Here is a 21,769-nt window from a genome sequence, read left to right as displayed (position 1 = left end):
GATGCTGATGAGACCCGGTACATCGTACAGGAAGTGTGAATATTCATAAATGCGTCTCCAGAAAACAGGATTCATTGATCCCGAATGTGAAAGTCCATTTGATCCTGCCCCTTTAATAATCTATTGATTAGTAAATACTCACCGAACCGGGGCCCAGTTCCTATCAGGGCGGCTCTGTTAATGATTAGCGGCTGTGACGTCAGCGCAGCGGGGACCGGCCCCTCCTCCCGTGGGGCCCCGGTGCCGTTCGACCCGCCGCTTTGAGGATATTTTCATCTCAGCGGGGGACGGTACCACTCGAGGTGAAAGTTCAACCATGGCGGCCACGGGGAGCGCGTGTTCGGCCGGACGCGGCAGCCTCCAGGCCTCCTCGGACTCCGACTCCGACTCGGATGCGGAGCCTCCCAGGGTGTCCGGCCGCGGGGCGTCCGGTCCCGGGTCGCAGGTCATCCACAGCGGACACTTCATGGTGTCGTCGCCCCACAGCGACCGGAGGAGGAGCGGCTTCTTTGACACGGTGAACCGGACGTGGTGCCAGACATACCGGTTCGGCCCGCTCCGCTCCGGGAGCCTGAGCATCGACCCCACGCTGACCCGCCTGTTCGACTGCATGTCCCTCGCCTACAGGTGGGTTCCGTTAACTTTATTTATTTATTTATTCGGATTTACAATGGTATTTAGTATTGGAAGCCCCCCCCCCTCCCCCCCGTTTTGCAGCCTCTTGTGTAACCGCTTGGACAGTCTTCAGTGAAAGGTGGACTCTGGCCGGGGACGGGGGCCCGGGACAGTCTGCAGCCTCCAGAGAAAACAAGGAAACAGGATTTAAACAGTTAGGGTCAGTGTTAGCTCCTCTAAAAGACACCGTTTGACAGCTTCACACATTTATGCTTTAGATTCTTATTCCAGTAACTTTCTGAATGTGTCCGAGTCAAGGTTGTAATAGTTTAGATTTTTTATTATAGTTTAGTTTTTATTAGTTTTAGTTTTTCATACTTTCAGTTATTTGACAGATGCGGAATTAAAAAATAATAAAATAATACAACTCAACAAAAGATAACATATAAAACGTTTATTCAGTAATTTTAAACAACCGACCGTAACAGTCCACAGCGTAGCTGCTAACGTGTTACAATCTCGGACCAGCGTTTAGCCACACTTTGTGATTAATAGTTAATTTGCCGCTGATGATTTGCTCTCAGCGTGGACGAGCTTTCTGGCTCTTGATATCAGCGAGTCAGTATTTGGGTTCTTCAGGACAGCGTTCAGGGTGAGCTGGAGGGTGAGCTGGAGGGTGAGCTGGAGGGTGAGCTGGAGGGTGAGCTGGAGGGGTGAGCCGGACAGCTCGCAGGTAGCGTTCTTGTCGTCTCCTCCTTCGCGGTGCTAGCTCCTAGCCGAGGTGCTGCTTCTCTCGGGGGGGGGGGGGGGGGGGCTACTCCAGGTACTCGCAGTTAGCTTTCTTGACTTATTTCTGTCCTCAAAAGGGTTCCACGACTTCCCATCAACCTTTGCTCCAAAGCGGACGGGTGACCGTGGTGGCGAGGCCGCCAAGCCCCCCCCCCCCCCCGAGGCCTCTTACGTGGGACACAACAGTCCGTACGTTGGAGGCCGGTTTGTCCGCATAGCTTCTCTGCTGCACCCCCCCCCCCCCCCTCATTAACCAGACTGTTGTTTTTCCGGAAATATGCTGCATGTTAAAGAGTGTTTAACTGCAGCGATGAAAATCCCCCCCCCCCCACACCTCCTAGCAACTCTCCGAGCACCTCCCATTAGGCGCTCTCCTCTGAGCACTTAGCGGGCAGAAGGGACACGGAACAAACGCAAACAGCTCGGGGGGGGGGGGGGGGGGGGTGGTGGGGGGGTGAGGGGGGTGCCGTGATTCAAGCGTTTTCAAAGTGAGACTCTGATTCGTGTTCTTTCTGTTCCGCAGCGGTAAGATGGTCTCCCCCAAGTGGAAGTCTTTTAAGGGGCTGCGTTTGCTGTGGCGAGATAAGATCCGGCTGAACAACGCCATCTGGCGAGCGTGGTTCATTCAGTGTGAGTTCCCCCCCCCCCCCCCCCCCCCGGCTGAACTGGAGTGTTCGTCTCCACAAGCTGCATCCAGCGAAACCTTCATCTCGTGTGTTCAGATGTGGAGAGGAGGAAGATCACGGCGTGCGGCTTCGTCACGCCGCTGGAGGGCTCGGAAGCCGATTCGCACCGCAAGCCTGAAGTGAGTGAACAGTTATTGAACCGGAATCGAACCGATCGATGATTGGTTCAGTGGAATATCAGTTACGGAATTGAACCGATCGATGATTGGTTCAGTGGAATATCAGTTACGGAATCGAACCGATCGATGATTGGTTCAGTGGAATATCAGTTACGGAATCGAACCGATCGATGATTGGTTCAGTGGAATATCAGTTACGGAATTGAACCGATCGATGATTGGTTCAGTGGAATATTAGTTACGGAATCGAACCGATCGATGATTGGTTCAGTGGAATATCAGTTACGGAATTGAACCGATCGATGATTGGTTCAGTGGAATATCAGTTACGGAATCGAACCGATCGATGATTGGTTCAGTGGAATATCAGTTACGGAATCGAACCGATCGATGATTGGTTCAGTGGAATATCAGTTACGGAATTGAACCGATCGATGATTGGTTCAGTGGAATATTAGTTACGGAATCGAACCGATCGATGATTGGTTCAGTGGAATATCAGTTACGGAATTGAACCGATCGATGATTGGTTCAGTGGAATATCAGTTACGGAATTGAACCGATCGATGATTGGTTCAGTGGAATATCAGTTACGGAATTGAACCGATCGATGATTGGTTCAGTGGAATATCAGTTACGGAATTGAACCGATCGATGATTGGTTCAGTGGAATATTAGTTACGGAATCGAACCGATCGATGATTGGTTCAGTGGAATATCAGTTACGGAATTGAACCGATCGATGATTGGTTCAGTGGAATATCAGTTACGGAATTGAACCGATCGATGATTGGTTCAGTGGAATATCAGTTACGGAATTGAACCGATCGATGATTGGTTCAGTGGAATATTAGTTACGGAATCGAACCGATCGATGATTGGTTCAGTGGAATATCAGTTACGGAATCGAACCGATCGATGATTGGTTCAGTGGAATATTAGTTACGGAATCGAACCGATCGATGATTGGTTCAGTGGAATATCAGTTACGGAATTGAACCGATCGATGATTGGTTCAGTGGAATATTAGTTACGGAATTGAACCGATCGATGATTGGTTCAGTGGAATATCAGTTACGGAATTGAACCGATCGATGATTGGTTCAGTGAGATTTTCCATCGACAGGCGATCGTGCTAGAAGGCAGCTACTGGAAGCGGAGGATCGAGGTGGTGATCAAAGAGTATCACAAGTGGAGGATTTACTACAAGAAGAGGGTAAGCTGGGAATGTTGGATTGATCTTATTGATCTTACTGAACTCTGACCTTTGACCCCTTTGGGACTTTCTCCCTTCTCACCTATGTGATACAGTCGCTCAGGGGTGTCAACATTTGACGCCGTGTCAACGAGACTGGGCTCACTCATTAAAATAATACCATTTAATTTAATAAACATTTTTTTAATAGAAGTGAAAGAGGATGCAGATTTTGAGGAGGACACGTCATCTGTGCTTTCCTATGTTCACTTCTGCACTGATGCTGTCCTTCCCACAAAGACGATCACGGTTTATCATAACCAGAAACCGTGGGGGGACAGCACGGTGCGGCTTCTGCCCAGAGCCCGGGATGCAGCCTACAGAGCAGGAGACCGGCTGGCCTATAGCAGGGCACGAAGTGAGCTAAAAAGAGGCATCAAGCAGGCAAAGCACAGATACAAGCAGCGCATTGAGGAGCACTTTGAGAACAATAACCCACGTGACATGTGGAAAGGCATCAGGGCTGTGACGGACTACAAACGCAGGGAGCAGCACGCCAGCCACGACTCCACCCTGCCTGACACCCTGAACAGATTCTTCTCACGCTTCGACTCTCCGAGCAGCAGAAGGTCTGTGGATCTGCCCCAGCCTGAGGTGCAGCATCAGCCGCTCGTCCTGCAGCTGCACCAGGTCTCCTCAGCCTGAGGAGGATCAACATCAACAAGGCTGCGGGACCAGATGGCGTGTCAGGCCGGACACTGAAGACGTGTGCTGACCAACTGGCAGGGGTTTTCCTGGACATCTTCAACCTGTCCCTGCAGCTGTCCACCGTCCCTGCCTGCCTTAGGTCCTCCATCATTGTGCCGGTACCCAAGAAATCATCCATCGCCTGCCTCAACGACTACCGCCCTGTTGCTCTGACTCCCGTCGTGATGAAGTGCTTCGAGAGGATCCTCCTTAAACACATCAAGGACGCCGTCCCTGCTGGTTTGGACAGCCTGCAGTTCACCTACAGGGGGAACCGCTCCGCGGAGGACGCCGTCTCGCTGACACTGCACTCGGCCCTGACTCACCTGGAGCAGCCTAACACCTACGTCAGGATGCTGTTTGTGGACTTCAGTTCAGCTTTTAACACCGTCCCACCGGACATGCTGGCTCTGAAGCTCCACAGCCTGGGACTGTCTCCACCGCTCTGCTCCTGGGTCAGGGACTTCCTCAGCAACCGGCCCCAGGTGGTGAGGATAGGAGACACCACATCCTCCCCTCTGATCCTGAACACTGGGACCCCCCAGGGTTGCGTTCTCAGCCCTGCTCTGCATCCACTCCACAAACATGGTTGTGAAGTTTGCTGACGACACCACTGTGGTGGGTCACATCTCCAACAACGATGAGACCCACTACAGAGAGGAGGTCCAGAACCTGATGCTGTGGTGCTCGAGGAACAGCCTGGTTCTGAACACCAGCAAGACCAAGGAGGTCATAGTGGACTACAGGAGGTCCAGGAGGACTGAACACGCCCCCCTGTGCATACGAGGGGAAGCAGTGGAGCGTGTGGAGAACATTAAATTCTTGGGCATCCACATCTCCTCTGACCTCTCCTGGACACTCAACACCAGACACCTGGTGAAGAAGGCCCAGCAACGGCTCTTCTTCCTCAGGAAGCTGAAGCGGGCTGGACTCTCCTCTGTGCTGCTTGAAGACTTCTACCGGGCCACGATAGAGAGCATCCTGTGTCTCAGTGCGACCGTGTGGGACGGCAGCTGCACGGCGCAGGACAGGAAGGACCTATCCCGGGTGGTGAGGACAGCTCAGGGGATTGTGGGTCACCGTCTGCCTGATTTGGACTCTGTTTACACCTCCAGAGTCCAGAGGAGGGCCAGACGCATCGCCACAGACCCCACCCACCCGGGCCACAGACTGTTTGTCCCGCCCACAGACCCCACCCACCCGGGCCACAGACTGTTTGTCCCGCCCACAGACCCCACCCACCCGGGCCACAGACTGTTTGTCCCGCCCACAGACCCCACCCACCCGGGCCACAGACTGTTTGTCCCGCCCCCATCAGGGAGGCGGTTCAGGACAATAAGAAGCAGCACAGCGAGGCTCAGGAACAGCTTCTTCCCCCGAGCTGTGAAAGCAGTCGTTCCCTTGTAGTGATCTGGAACACTTTATGCCGGCCCTGTTGCTGCTGCTGCTATTCTGCACTACTGCCTGTGATTCTCACTCTCTCTGTGTGTATATATATTCTCTCTGTGTATATATATATTCTCTCTGTGTATGTATATATTGTTTCTTTAAGAGAGATAATTTAGTTTATGTTATGATGTGTGCCTTAAGCCGTGGGCCTTCTCACGATTTTATTATGCTTGCATAATGACAATAAAGTATCTTGAATCTTGAATCTTATGCCGACATTTTCCGGATGGGTTGCTGCAAACAGCATTCCAAACGGTCCACGGAGGATGAACTGGAAAGACTTTCTGGCAGAAGTCTAACATTTCATTTGATCGCTTTGTTCACTTTAGTGGCTTTCGTTTCATCTTTGGGTGGATTTATTTGAAGTGTGCCATTTGGCCTTATTTGCAGCACCATCAGAAGGTCAAATTTGTAATTAGTGTTAACCTTTTCGGCGTCTCTGTACAGACCTTTTAGCACGTCGGACAAACACGTAGGACCGACACACCTCTCAGCGGCTAAAGCCGGGAATAGGCCACCAGGAAGACGCAACAACACGTTTGGCAATAAAGGGTTAATTAGCAAATGTCTTAGACGTTTAGAGAGGATGGTAAATCCCAAACTTGCCTGTAGACTCGTTTCTGCCTAAATCAAACTTCTCTTCTTGTCTTTTGCAGCTTCAGAAAAAGGAGGATGACATTCTATCGATGCTGCAGGAGGTAGGAACGAAGTCGTTCTAAAGTCTTCAGGTTTTGGGCTAAGTCTTGTGCAGACAAATATTCATTATTCATTTTCCAACCGCTTAATCCGTCATCGGGTCACGGGCCAAGCTGGAGCCAATCCCAGCAGTCAATGGGCGAGAGGCGGGGCTACACCCTGGACAAGCCGCCAGTTCATCACAGGGCAACACAGAGACAGACAACCAGCCACACACACACTCACACCTACGGACAATTTAGTGTCACCAATCAGCCTAGGCTGCATGTCTTTGGTGGTGGAGAACCCACGCAGACATGGGGAGAACCCACGCAGACACGGGGAGAACCCGGAGAGAACCCACGCAGACACGGGGAGAACCCACGCAGACACGGGGAGAACGTGGAGGGAACCCACGCAGACACGGGGAGAACCCGGAGGGAACCCACGCAGACACGGGGAGAACCCGGAGGGAACCCACGCAGACACGGGGAGAACCCGGAGAGAACCCACGCAGACACGGGGAGAACATGCAAACTCCTCACAGAATGGCCACAAGTCGGAGACGAACCTGCGACCATCTCGCTGTGAAGCAACAGCGCTTACCACTGCGCCACCGAGCCGCCCAGACAAATATTGATTTTGACCATTTAGCCAGACTTCAGAGCGAGTGATTTGCTCGCCTTGAGTACTTCTGATTGCAGTTGGTGTTGAACATAATATCCCTAAACTGTATATTCTTGGCACATGGATTTAACCCTCCTTGCTGTATAGGTCAGGGGTCACAACCCAAAATGTTGAAAGAGCCATATATATTGGACCAAAAAAACAAAAACCAAATATGTCTGGAGCCGCACAAAATGAAAAGCCTTATATAAGCCTTATAATCAAGGCAACACATGCTGTATCTATCTATATTAGCTATATTAGCCGACTATCAAAATGACTAAGTTGGTTACGAATACATAATGAGCCTTCATGATGAAATGTTTATTTTCCCTGCAGCACATCCTGTGGAGAATGACGCATCAAGTTTAACTTCAGTACAATATTATTATCTCCCGGGTTGCAGCAAAACTTGCAGCAGCAGTGGAGTTTGGAGATGCAATCCACTTTTTAAATCTATTTAAATCTATCAGCCTCAATTTGAGATTTTAAAGGTACAGTACACGCTGCAGGAGTCAATCAGCATGATCCATGCAGTGACGCAATCACACTTTCTCTCACTCCCAGCTGGCTGCTCGGCTGCAAACGTAGCCTTTCCCTGGAAATGTCTTTCCACATGACTCTTTTTGTTATTCGATAACTTCTCGCTACAGAGCAAACATTCAGGCAATCCTTCTGCATCGGCAACGAATGCAAATGATTCGGTCCAAGAATCGTTGAATCCTCTGTTCTCCTCAGTTATGTTTCTCTTTTTACCTTTGGGGGGGGTCCATGGCCCGTCACACACCCACCGGTTTGTTTACAACAGCCACCTGCCTGGCACCCCGTCCTGCTGATGTGTCGCAGGCTTTGGAGCAGGGTTATAATAGTTTTGGATTTTTAATTATAGTTTAGTTTTAGTTAGTTTTGAATTTGTTTTCTCTAATTCAGTTAGTTTTAGTTAGTTTTTAGAGTGGATTTGTTAGTTTTTATTAGTTTTAGTTTTGTTTTTATTAGTTTAATTTAGTTTTTATTAGTTTTAGTTTTTCATACTTTGTGTTATTTGTCAGATGCAGGATTAAAAAATAATAAAATAATTTATTCAGTAATTTTAAACAACCAACCGTAACAGTCCGCAGCATAGCTGCTAGCGTGCTACAATCTCACAGTTAGCTTTCTTGTTTCTCTCCGTAGTAATAAACAAATCCCACATGGGGCTGGAGCGCTCGGCTATAATAAAATAATAACCCTGCTTTGAAGCAAATCTTTGTTGACAGAAGTATTGAAATGTAATATTTATTCTACACATTTTTACGGCGTTGGAAAGCGTAAAGAATGTTTGTGTCATGTTTGTCATCCTACAGAAACCATATTCAAACAAAAAAATTTTTTTTTTCCATTTTCAAATTTCTTTGAAAAAGCGCCAGGGAGCCACTAGATGGCGCCAAAGATCCGCATGCGGCTCCAGAGCCGCGTGTTCCCGACCCCCGGTCCAGACCATCAAAGAGTATGTGGAAAAAAAGGGAGCAGAAATGTAACAAATGAATCAAATCTAGATTTGTGATGGTGTGAATGCCTCCAGCACGACCCAGGCTTGATCTTTATTCCTGTAAATCGTTCTGACCTACTTTGTGAGAGTCGAGCAGCAGAAGACCTGCGACGTCAACGTCACGGTGGCAGAAACAAACCAAAGGAGACAAAGGACAGCGCTCCTTTCATGCTAATGATCACGCCTCCCCTCGTTCTGTCATTCAGCTCCTCTTTTTGTTCACCTTGAGTCTTACTGTGCCGATGCACCTTGCGGCTCGGGTCGTGTGCCTGAACACATCCTCGAAGGGCACGTGTCAGTCAGCATGACAGGTCAAAGATCACCAAACCAGGTTTTTTACTTTGCATGTTCTCACAAAACAAAACAACTCCGTACAACAGGGGTCCCCAACCACCGGTCCGCGGTCCGGTACCGGTCCGTGAGGCGTTTGTTACCGGGCCGCACAGAAAGAATAACTAATTTATACAATTTCCATTCGTCTGCATCTAAAAGGTGTTTTATTTTGAAAAACGACCGGATTTTCTCCAACGTAACATTGGACTATGAATTTTCATGCTTTACGTGATACGTTACTAAAAACAGATGTGAACTAGTGAAAATTAATAAAAAACAATCGTCTTTGGAGAGCTTCTTTGCTAATGGGAGAGTCCAACTGAGGAGGAGGAAGAGGAGGAAGAAGAGGAGGAGGAAAAGACAAACCAGGAGTCAGACTTAAAACTCAGGTTCATCTCCAACAGCAGATTAGCATCGCTAACGAGCAATGAAGGGTTCAAAACAGCTTTGGCACAGAGACAAGAACCCGGATTAAAAGACAAGAATGTGGAATTTATGAAAGAAAAAAACGTGAACATGAAGGACAGAAGCGATTATTGAGACCACAGCTAATGGTGAGTAGATATTGGTGTAATACTTGTTTAATAGTTATTGCAAGTGCAAAATATGTAGTTTATTGGTAAGATCATATTCATCCATCCATCTTCTTCCGCTTATCCGGGGCCGGGTCGCGGGGGCAGCAGCCTAACAGGGAAGCCCAGACTTCCCTCTCCCCGGCCACTTCCTCTAGCTCTTCCGGGGGATCCCGAGGCGTTCCCAGGCCAGCCGAGAGACATAGTCTCTCCAGCGTGTCCTGGGTCTTCCCCGTGGTCTCCTCCCGGTGGGACGTGCCCTGAACACCTCACCAGGGAGGCGTTCAGGAGGCATCCTGAATAGATGCTCCTCATCTGGCTCCTCTCAACGCGGAGGAGCAGCGGCTCTACTCCGAGCTCCTCCCGGATGACTGAGCTTCTCACCCGATCTCTAAGGGAGAGCCCCGCCCCCCCACGGAGGAAGCTCATTCCAGCCGCTTGTACCCGGGATCTTGTTCTTTCGGTCACTACCCAAAGCTCGTGACCATAGGTGAGGGTAGGAACGAAGATCGACCGGTACATCGAGAGCTTCTCCTTTCGACTCAGCTCTCTCTTCACCATGACGGATCTCTGCAGAGTCCGCATGACTGCAGACGCTGCAGATCATAGTCCTCTTTTTTTATTGAATTACCCCCCCCCCCCCGGTCCGTGAAAAAATTGGCCGCCATGAAACCGGTCCGTGGCAGGAAAAAGGTTGAAGACCGCTGCCCTACAAGATCACCGTTGTTTTTGCAATACCAGTTTTCAATTCATTTCTCATTGCTGATATAAATGTCAAAATTGCTTTCTTAGTACAAATCTATCACAGAATCCCTTTTTTAGGTAACGCAGTGAAGCAACCTTTGTTTCTCTGTTCCTTTGGTTTGTGACCGCCTCCTTGCAGAGCTAACAACATTAATCCCTTTAATCTCAGATTTCTATGTGTTTGGTTCTAATCTAATCGAGGGTCAGCGTGCTAACACGCTAAGAGAAGCTAGCGAACCGTCCCCGTTAACCCCTCGAACTTCCATCGGAAGTGATCGATTAGGATGCGCTCTGCAGTGAGGCGGAGGCAGCTGCGCTCAGCGCCGGGGGGGGGGGGGGGGGGGGCTCGGGTGTGCCTGTTTGGCCTCACGTGAGTGTGACTGCCAGAATTAGGTCAGGGACAAAAGGCTGCTGCTCTTGTTGAAATGGTGAGACATGAAAATACAGAAATGAACAAAGCAGACATGATGATAACCTGCGAGGGGCTAGTGTTTTTGAACAACGTGCTTTTCAAAATGCATTATGCATACACACACACACACACACACACATGCACACACGTGCACATAGCAATCTTACACTTTAACACTTACATTCTGCCTCAAAGAAAACAAATTGGGAGGTAAATGAATAAATGTGTGAGACGTAATCAAAAGCGTTTCCGGCTCGGGCTGGGCTTCTCTATAAATGTGGCCTCACACTGGAAGTGGAGCGGAAGAGACAAGAAGACCAGGGAGAAGCGTCTCTGGCAGAGGGAACAGATCATTCTCAGTCTGTTCATTGGACTGTAAAAGGTGAAGAACGCCTGAAAAAGGCAGCCTTGCATGATTGTAGATGAAATCCACTGCAGAACTCTGTTGTTCTGCTTTTGCGGTGTGATGTCATGAGTTTGCGTTGTTGTGCTTTTAAAGAGGACTGGATTCATTTTGTTGGAGTATTTGGTTGAACAGAATCCACACTCTAGTCATGGATGTTGAGATCCAAAGGCATCAATTTGGAACCGACCTTCTGATGGAGCGCTGCAGATCTTTAATGCGTGTTGTATTCCAGGGTCATATCTGCCAGGCCAAGTTGGAGAGATGGTCCAGTCAGAGGTACCCGGAGCCGGAGGCTGCTCCAGTGGAGGCCCACATGTTTGACCTGGACTGCCTTCTGTCCGACATCTCCGACACCTTGTTCACCATGACGCAAAAACCACATCCCTGGGCCGGTGACCGACGTCACAGTGAGTCGTCATCCTTCTGCTTCCCCCCCACCGAAACACAGCAGCAGCTGGTTTCATGTGTTTCTGAGCCCGGCGTCATTTCAGTGCGCCGTCTCCGGGTCTCTGTTTAGTCCTCCATCAAATGACTATCAAGCCTCTTTATCCCAGCTTTATGATAATAAATAGTTAATATATAAATTGATTTAGTGATTGCGATCACATTTAAAGTTTTGTGTGTCACAATCACTGTGTTGTTGTTGCTGTTGAAGCAAATATAAATGCTTCATATATATATAGTATAAATATATTATTACCCTCGCTGAAGAGGAGGCGAGGGTATTGCAATTGGGTGCGTTTGTCTGTCTGTCTGTCTGTTTGTTTGTCTCTCTGTCCGAGCGCATAACTCAAAAACTAGGAACCCAATCGACTTGTTATTATTATTATTATGTTTTATTATGTTTGAATATTATTATTATTATTATGTTTTATTTGAAAGGAAATATGCTAAATTGTTTCTTACTTTCTTTCAGTCAAGTTAATTGAGAAGTTCAACATCATCTGTCCTTTGGCTGTTAGAGGTCGTGAGCTTAGCTTAGCATAAAGGCAGCCTTCCTTTGTGAAACAATTGATCAAATGTGCTGTTGTTTATTACCCTCGCCGAAGCGGAGGCAAGGGTATTGCAATTGGGTGCGTTTGTATGTTTGCTTGCTTGCTTGCTTGTCTGTCTGTCTGTCTGTTTGTCTGTCTGTCCGAGCGCATAACTAAAAAACTAGTAACCCAATCGACTTGAAATGTTTACACAAGCAAGGTTGTGTCCGTGGCTCGGTCCTCCCCGAGAATGGCGTTGATCCGGATCTGGATCCAGATTCTAGAATTATTTTTACATCTGGAATTGTGCCTGTGCTGTAAACTGCCACTTTAAGAGGGAGGGACACGAATGGCATGATGGGAAAAAGAGTCCAGAAGCTGTCTTGTAGTACGTTCCGGAGCAGCAAGCTAGAGCAGGTTTGGCCCCTCTGATCCGGAAGCCCTGTTTACTGTCTCACAAGATCCAATAGTCTATTGGAGGCGGGGTCTGCAGTCTCTGATTGTCTTTCTAGTTGACTTTGCTCAGCTGGCTGTCTGATAATATATCAGTGTCGTCGTCCCCCCCCCCCCCCCCCCCCCCCCACTGCACCACGGTACATTAGTGTGCTTTGAAAGATCATCAGATGTGCGTCGAAGAATATTGACTTCCATCTGATTGGTCCCAAAACATTATTTATTTAATGCAAATAATGTGTCTTCATTTATCTATGTCTGTGGTCCCCAAACTACGGCCCGCGGGCCGGATAAGGCCCTCCTCCACATTTGGCCTGGCCCTCTGAACAATACCAGAGACAATTTATTTTTATTTTTCCCCCCATATACAGTGCGTGGCAAAAACCAAAAACATAGGAACACCCATTTTCACCCTTTAGATCAGGGATCTCAAACTCGCGGCCTGCAAGTTTTATATGAATTTTGTAATTTTTTACAAATATCTCAAAAGACATTTTTGAGTTTTCGGTTGTTAAAAATACTGAAAAGAGGGTAATGTATATATATATTTTTATCAACGCCACTTTTTTCAGAAAATTGGAAAAGTAAGATCTGCCCGTTATGGGCGAGACGCTGGATTCATCTCTTTTTTTGTGGAATACCACACCCAGACTTTGCCTCCTGCGGCCCCCAGATAATTTGAGTTTGAGACCCCTGCTTTAGATAAGATAGATAGATAGACAAAAACTTTATTCATCCCAAGCAAAATTCCAAGTCTCAGCAGCACATTGAACACAGAAGACAAAAAGTCTTCAAAACCCATAAACAACACGAAATCACTGTACAGAGGAGAAACTCCTTTAGAGCAGCCAAACCAACATCAAGACTGCACCTTCCCCATTGCCACATCCCCCCCCCCCCCCCCCCGAGGGACGGCCCGACGAGCGATAAAAATACAGGGCAACTCTTGAATTTCACTTGAATAAACTTCATTCTGAATATTTTCACGTATTTTACTCGACACCACTTAAAGGTACACAAGATCATAATGGTGGATTTTCTTTTGTTCAGACAAAGATAGTATTTCGGTTGTTTTTCACGCTCTTCATGATTTACCGTGACCGTTTACCAAGAACCTGCACAGACACTGGAAAGGAAAAGTCGCCTGACAAATGAGGAAATCCCGGATAATGAAAGTGTCCTTCCTCCTCTTCCTCAGCATATACAAACAATGCTGACATGATCCAGCCAGGACTGACTCCCCTGCAGCCCATCCTGGAGGATTTCATGGACATACCAGGTATTCTCTGCCTGAGCATCACGTGACTTGTCGCGCATCAGACAGACACTTACAGCATGTATTACAGTACAAATACAGTCAAACATCCTGTCTAAGAGGAGCATTTCTAAAAAGCCCTCACGGATTTGTTTCAGGGCGTTCATTATCTCCTCATTGAGGATTGCCGGCACTAGATTCCGAGCTGACTCTATTAATGACACAAGATCGATCTGGCTCCCCGACCGGGAATCGAACCCAGACCTCGGGGGTGAGAGCGCGGAACCCTTACCACTACACCGCGGTTTCAATATATATATTCCTGTGCACCGAAATTTCTGAATATATATATATTGAAATTTCTGAATATATATATATGGAAATTTCTGAATATATATATATGGAAATTTCTGAATATATATATATGGGAATTTCTGAATATATATATATCAAAATATATATTCCGGAGTTTGGTCCATATTCTCAGACTTTTCATATATATATTCCAGAGTTCGGTCCATATTCTCAGACTTTTCATATATATATTCCAGAGTTCGGTCCATATTCTCAGACTTTTCATATATATATTCCAGAGTTCGGTCCATATTCTCAGACTTTTCATAGTTCGGTCCATATTCTCAGACCTCACTTTTCATATATATATATATATAATAAGTTCCTGAACGGCATGCCATAATATATATACACACTTATTTACACATACATACATACATATACCTACTCACATATACACATGCACATATTAATGATGTATTATGATAAAGTATAATCCACATCCACTTCAAAATGCCTCTAATTCTTGGCTGAATGGGATAATTACAGGTGTTTCTGACTCAGAATAGCCAAGGGGGGGGGGGGGGGGGTGGCAGGGTCTCGGTACAGCTGGTTGTCGATATATAATTTATCCACAACCAGTGTAGCGACACCGTGTTTAGCAGGGAGCCATCTTGATTTATTCTGCCCTACGGCAACTCCACAGGGACAAACAACGTTAGCGCGAAAGGCGAAGCACGCACTCAACTAGAGCGTCATATCACAATACGTTACAATAACGATCAGTAAATACCGTCAATTTGTGAAAGGGATAGGAAGAGGGAGAATTATGCAATGGTGGTGTCTGATCTTAGCAGCAGGAAGCCGCCATGTACGATCTCCAAAAATGTCACGTTAGGTCTCTCAGCGGTCACATCAGGTCCGTCCGAGGGCAGCCGCCCTCCTTTCCTCGTTCTCTTTAATGTGGCGCCGGGCTGGAGTGACTCCTAAGACCACCTCTGAACAGTTCTAGTGGTCACAGGCAGTCTTCTCACCAGGGGGACCAGGTTGTGGTCAGATCTTCCCGGGGGGGGGTTCTGCCATGGCTCCATGGTTGACGTCACACGCTGCTGTCGCGTTGGCAGATGGGGTATAAACAGTTATAATGAGATCTCCGGGGGCAAGTAATACGGGGGCAGTCCAACGGCCAACAGTTCAAGGTCCAGGCTACGTGTCCGTTTTTAACCGTGATAGTACCGGGATGACACCACTTGTTGTTAATGAGCACAGCAAGCCCCCCCCCTGCGCTTCCGCATGTTCCGTTTCAAACCCGGCCAGAGAGTCGTTGTTGTCTGCAACATCCGTAAAGCACATGCCGCTACACTCACAATATTCCCGTTCACTCCTGACCAGCTCGTCCATTTTATTCCCGAGCGACCTGACGTTTCCCAGTATGACAGAGGGGAGACACGGTTTATATCTCCTCTCCAGTACTTTCTGTCGGAACCGTTGATTCGTTCCTTCTCCGCCGAACCTCAGCTGGAATGTCCAGTAGCTCAAGCTCCGTACTGGCCAGCGTGAGCGTATATATATATATATAGTCCCTATGTCTCCCCTGGACATGCCCAAACCATTGAATGTCCCGACCTCAATCCGACTGAGATGCTGTGACAGGACCTTTAAAAGGCAGTTCATGCTCCGAATTACAACAATTCTGCAACGATGCGTGGGCTAACATTCCTCCACGGCGCTGTAAAAGACTCATCGCAACTTATCGTAAATGCTTGATTGCAGTTGTTGCCGCTAAGGGTGGCCCAACCAGTTAATAGGTTTAGGGGGCAATCGCTTTCTCACACGGGGCACGTAGGTTTGGTTTTTTTTCTCCCTTAAAGCCCTCATTTAAAAAAAGGAATTTTGTATTTCCTTGTGTTTGAAAATGGATGAATGGATGATGATCTAAAAAAAATTGGTGTGACTAACATGCAAAACAATAACAACTCAAGAAGGGGGCAAACACTTTTTCACACCACTGTACAACCCTACAAATAAACAAACAAGTTACAAACGCCATTTTGTGCTATCTTGTTAGCAGCTGTTCAAGCTTTAAGCTCAGTGCTGCTCCATTAGCCCACTGGAACGCTGGACCTCAGTTCTTTACTCAGAGCACACATGGTACGTGTTTTTGTGTACTTTGTGTACCGTGCACACCTGCTGCACTCTGTGTGTGGCTGCTTGATGTGAGACTCAGCAAAGCTCTCTCTGACACGGACAGTGTGCGTGTTGTTGAGGTTCAGATGTGAGGTTTTCTGAGGTGTCACTCAAAAACTGGTCAATATTATTTCACAAAACTTCATATACATATCTCACATCGGACAAAGCTCAGCTCAGCTCTGCAGCTACAAACTATTGCCATTAACAGGGTCAACCTAAAGAACTTCTTTCTACAGCTGTGGAAGAACATCTTGAATGTTTCTGGCTCGTTTAGATTAAGTTTAATATAAAAACAAGTATTTGGCCTTTGACCAAATGCTCACATTTCCGTTTATAAGTTTTCTATTTCTCTCAGAATTCAGCTCAGCATAATGAAATAGCTTTTTCCTCAAGCATTATTTGGTAAATAGAGTAAAGTCATAAAGATTTTAGAGACTATAGTCAGTGGATTTTTTTTAACCCTAACAAGGACTATGTGTAGATGCCGCGCGGCCGAGTGGCGATGCTTCACATAGCAGCAGTTTTTGTGATAAAATCTAAAATCTTTATTAAAATGTAAATAAAAGACCGACAATGCCGCCTTGCTATTTTAAGAGTGCCAGGAACACTGATTCAAATAATTGAAAGGTTTTAAAACAAGGCAAGCAGTGCAAACAACCAATAGGACCATACGTTTAAAATATTAAAACAATTTATTACAGGGTCCCTGGGTCCCTGGGTCCCCGGGTCCTAGGTCCCTGGTCCCTAGGTCCCTGGGTCCCTTGGTCCCTGGGTCCCTTGGTCCCTAGGTCCCTGGGTCCTTGGGTCTCTGGGTCCCCGGGTCCCTAGGTCCCTTGATCCCTTAGTCCCCAGGTCCAACTCTCTGTCTTCTCCATTTCTCTCTGCTGATCGGAATGTCCCTGGCCCTATATAAGCAAAAATCTTCTGCCACCAGTCCATACTCATTGGCCCAGGTCGCCATCTACCATATGTGTAAGCAATTTTGGGATTAAAAACAGGAAGTCAACGGCACACTACGCACACTAAAACACTTCAAAATAAAAGCACACAAAACCAATAAAATCACAAAACAAAACCAATGTGTAAAAATCATGCAAATATAAAGTGCTTGTGCAATTGTCCGTCCGGTGACACAGACAGATCATTGTCTTAAACTCAAACTCGAAGTCTGGATTCCTTCTTTTCATTCTTCATGCTTTTAATCCTATGAACTTTCAGACATCTTTATGAACTACTGGGTCCAGCCCAACGAGCAGACAAGGTTTCCTGGCTGTGGCTATTTTGAGAGCCCATCCAATACAGAGTTTGATCCGGTTCCCTCTCCTGTGGTTTCAACCTGTCAGCTGCTTATTAACAGCCAGCTGACTCAGGTACCGCCTGTCCTTATGACAAAATATTTAATACGAAATATAAAATACATAAAAATTCACGAGAATATTATTTCTTGTTTCAGCCCAGTCTATCGTCTGACAACTTGTCTCCATCGTCCTCGTCCAACAACCGGCCAGACGGGACCAGACTGGAGCCGGGATGCAGTGACTACCAGGCATCCGGCGGCGTGTCCGTCGCCGTTCCGTATGAACATCAGTCAAACCTCGACCCACCCGTTTCTATCGCCTACGGCACCGGCATCGAGCCTCCCGCCTTTTCCAATGTGCCTTTTTTGTACCCACTACCATGCAACAAGTTTGGGTACTGCACAACAGTCGGTGTGACCCCCACTGTCACCACTCACACCGCCTCCACCAGGGGGGTCCAGGGCTCTGAGCAACAGGCTCACAGCTACCCCCAGGCATCGGGCCACCCTCTGAATTACCCAGCGGCTGTGTCCGACCAGGTCCAGACAGTGCTGCCCTCCGTCCCTGGGCCCCACTGCTTCTCTGTCCCGGAGCAGGTGGCTGCTACAGAGGCCAGAGGCAAGTACAAACAAAAGACAGGTGGGCTGAGGACAGCCGGCCCCCGCGTGGCTCAGCCTGACCCCCCGTTCGTCCATGTACCTGCACCCACTAGCTGCCTGGCTAAGCTGCTCTCCTCTGGCACCAGTGAACGTGAGTCAGCCATGTTTTTACATGTGGGATAATGAGCAAGGTCGTTCTGTCAGGAGAAATTAGTACTGTATATATATAAAGAATTGAAAAAAATGTAATCACTTTTTTCTGCTTTTAGGGAAGCCATCCTCAGGATTGGATAATACCCTGGTGACAACCAAAGGTCAGAGGTCATCACCTCCCAGCTCCTCGGTGAGCCCGTCATTTCGGTAGAGTGGGCTCCGTCAGTTTTCACAACTGGCTGGACAACAACAAGAAACGTTTTTTTAATCGTGAACATTTTTGTGAGGCGACGTCTGTCTGTCTGTCTGTCTGTTAGCAAGATAACTCAAAAGGTTCTGGAAGGATCCGGATGAAATGTTACCAGGAACACTGGAATGTTCCGTTATCATTTGTATTTTATGTTGTTTTAGACACCAGACGGAGCAGCGCTCCTAATCTCATTGTGTAGCTACTATGCCACGACAAAGGCTTTCTATTCTATTCTAACATTACATTACACTACACTACACTATACTATACTATACTATACTATACTATACTATACTATACTATACTATGCTACGCTACGCTACGCTACGCTACGCTATGCTATGCTATGCTATGCTACACTACACTACACTACATTTTGTGACTGTCTGGAAGAGATCCTGGATCCTGGATCACTTTGAAATGTTAGTTAACATTGCAGTCAATGAAGCTTCAAAATTAGTTCCTCAATATCTCGGTTGATAATTGATCGATGTTTATGGAATTTGACACAGTCATGTGTGTGGGGGGGGGGGCTCTGAATTTCATCCAAATTGGATCCGGATTAAAGTCAGTAAGAGATATTTAATTTTAACATTAAATTCCATAAATTCCATTTATAGATTCCAAAATCAGCTCTGAATCATTTTGGCTTTTCATGTTGGTGTATAAAGATACCAGAACAATCTAGAACCTTCTGGTGCTGATCCAGATCACCATGTGGACGGTGTAGACCCAGTTAGGAGGGGAACGAGCTGCTTCGGGGAGGTCTGAGCTCTCATCATTCATCATTTAAAGCTCGATTTCACTTTACCGTATTTTCACACCCATAGGACGCGCCTAAAAGTCTTAGATTTTTTTCAAAATGTGCCGCGTGTCCATTGGTCCGCGCGGCACATTTGTTGTTGTAAGGCGGACTCAGTCAGGCGCCTCGCGGAGTGATATGCCGATGCGCTTCACCATAGTAAACTATTATGGCATGCTGATGAAGCGGCTGCCGGTCCCGCAGCAGAACACGGGAATAGAGCAGCGGAGAGAGAATCCAGCGTTAATGAATCCATGGAGGAAGAGGAGGAAGCAAGAAGAAGACCTGCAGCAAATCGGCTCCTGCGATCGGCGACTCCGTGCGCGGCGATCTCACCGATACGGTCTAAACCGGAGTGAAGCAAGCTAACGAGCTATCGAGCTAACTAGCTTATCATCGTCATCCCCGGTGGATTAACCAAAGAACTGCAACCGTTCAACGTTAAACTGCGAGCTGCGTGGGAGCGCTGGACGACAGAAGGAGAACACAGTTCCACTCAGAGTGGAAGGCAGCGCAGCGCTACCGTTTGACTGGATTGTAGCTGCTTAGGCTAACTGTCTGCTAGCATTGTTGTTCGAGCCTTCACAGAAGCCGGCATCATTTCCGAGGCGCCGCACGTCACGGAAAGAGACTCTGACAGTGAAGAAAGGGAGCCCGGCATGTTTGACGGAGATCTAGCGCAGCTGTTCACTACAGAAACAGAGGATGAGGACTTTGATGGGTTTGATTAATAACTCTGTTTTGCTCCGGCTCTATTTTTTAAAATGCGCACTAGTATGCTTGTTTGATTAATGACGATTAAAGATGTGAGTACCAAACTCAGTTTTGCTCCTGCTTTATTTTGCGCACCTATCATGTTTAAAATACCGAAAAATCAGCTGTTAATGAGACTGCCCCGAATCAGCAGGTGCGTCATAAGGTCGTGAAAATACGGTATGTTGAAATTTATGCTACCATGAGTTAGCTTAGTTTAGCATAATTTATTTATTATATAAAAAATGCAATCTTTATCACATTTTTTTTTTCAGTTGTCTTTAATATTTTTTAATTCAATTCAATTCAGTTTTATTTTATTTCTATAGCGCCAGATCACAACAGAAAGTTATCTCAAGGCACGTTACAGGATTAGCAGAGAAAGACAGAACCCAACTTGACCCACAAGGCAAGGAAAAACTTCCCTTTAACAGGCAGAAACCTTGGACAGAACCTAGGCTCATGGTTTAATATTTTTTATCACTCCCAAGCTACACATTCTGGCTTCATCAAATGTTACTCACAAATTAACCATAAGTAACTTCACACCTATTTAATATATATATATTTTTTACATAAATAGATTTAGATTTGGTTCAATTACCCCAAATGGAGTTGCATTAAGAGGAATGGACAATGTCTAATCTTTTTAAGAGTCTGCCTCCTTAACTTGTCCTATTTCAGGAGAACCCTTTCACAGCGCTTCTAAACAGTTTTCATGTATTGCTTAGCAGTCAAGCAGCAGCAAAGGAGCTGGTTGGCCTGCTGCCATCCCGGTTCTGACGACTCTGGGTCACAATGGACCTCACGCCAGCACGTCCAGGGGCTCTGCGGTATCTGCCCTGCTCACCCATGGATCCACACAAGCCAGCTCAGCCCTCCTCATTCCCAAGACTGAGAATCAGTCTCCTGTCCAACTGCGCGGGACAGACGTGAGCAGCTTAGCAGGTAGGATCACTGCGCAGTCACACATAAATCTGGTTAGTGATGATGTGTTTTATACCCCCGATCTGCACACGTACACTTCATGTGACTTCCTGAATTACTTGTATTTCTTTTAGTACGTTTTCCCAGATATCCAGGGCAAACGTCACCACCGAACCCTTTAGATAAATCCTCCAACCCCGAGTCCTCACACTCGGGACACGGAAAGACAGAATCGAGTAAGGTAGGACGGGATCTCGTTTAATTTGTGAAATTGTTGTATACATTAATATAATGACGTCTTTATCGCGAGATCAATGAAGTTTGAGTTGAGGGAACTCGGCCTGGTGAATTCTTGTACGAACTGAAATGTGCTATCTTTCTATGTTATCTCCAGGAAAAAGAGAGCCGGAGGGTAACCCACATCTCTGCAGAGCAGAAGAGGCGTTTCAACATCAAACTGGGTTTTGACACTTTGCACAATCTCGTGACAACACTCAGCTCTCAGCCGAGCATAAAGGTAAACAAGAGATGATTTTATTTCCAAAAGAAAGGAGCGTCATTATTTTACTCATCAGTAACCGATTCTAAACTACAAATGTCTGGCCTCTGTAGTCCGTAATGACTGGACGTTTGGCCCTTATGAAACTCACCTGCACATGCATCAGAGCTTTAATATGGAGTAATGAATATATTGTTTTGTGTCTTTCACCCGGTCATAATCAAATGTTGCCCTGAAAAGTGGGTAGAGCGTCACCGGAGAACAGTTGGCACAATGCGTATTTAACCTGAGAAAGAAGTTGTAAATGCAGCTAAAGACACGGAGTACCGCATATTTGTGACAAATAGGGGTCTGTTGCTGATCTCCCCGTGTTGACTGGTGCAGAT

General features: G+C 46.9%; 1 protein-coding gene across 1 annotated transcript; it reads left to right on the top strand.

Moving 5' to 3' along the window:
* Positions 1-316: 316 nt before the first annotated feature.
* Positions 317-21,416, top strand: LOC137900708 (carbohydrate-responsive element-binding protein). The gene is made up of 13 exons (XM_068744838.1): positions 317-627; positions 1,928-2,034; positions 2,127-2,209; positions 3,336-3,425; positions 6,257-6,298; positions 11,169-11,343; positions 13,562-13,642; positions 17,321-17,472; positions 17,556-18,150; positions 18,269-18,342; positions 20,689-20,905; positions 21,019-21,125; positions 21,279-21,416. Exons 1-13 carry the CDS (start codon positions 317-319, stop codon positions 21,414-21,416), a joined length of 2,172 nt encoding a protein of 723 aa, XP_068600939.1.
* Positions 21,417-21,769: the final 353 nt, after the last annotated feature.

Source organism: Brachionichthys hirsutus, chromosome 10 (genome assembly GCF_040956055.1).
Source record: "Brachionichthys hirsutus isolate HB-005 chromosome 10, CSIRO-AGI_Bhir_v1, whole genome shotgun sequence".
In the NCBI taxonomy this organism is placed as follows: domain Eukaryota; kingdom Metazoa; phylum Chordata; class Actinopteri; order Lophiiformes; family Brachionichthyidae; genus Brachionichthys; species Brachionichthys hirsutus.
Note: the sequence above shows the minus strand (reverse complement) of the source record. Positions and strands in the feature narration are given on the sequence as shown.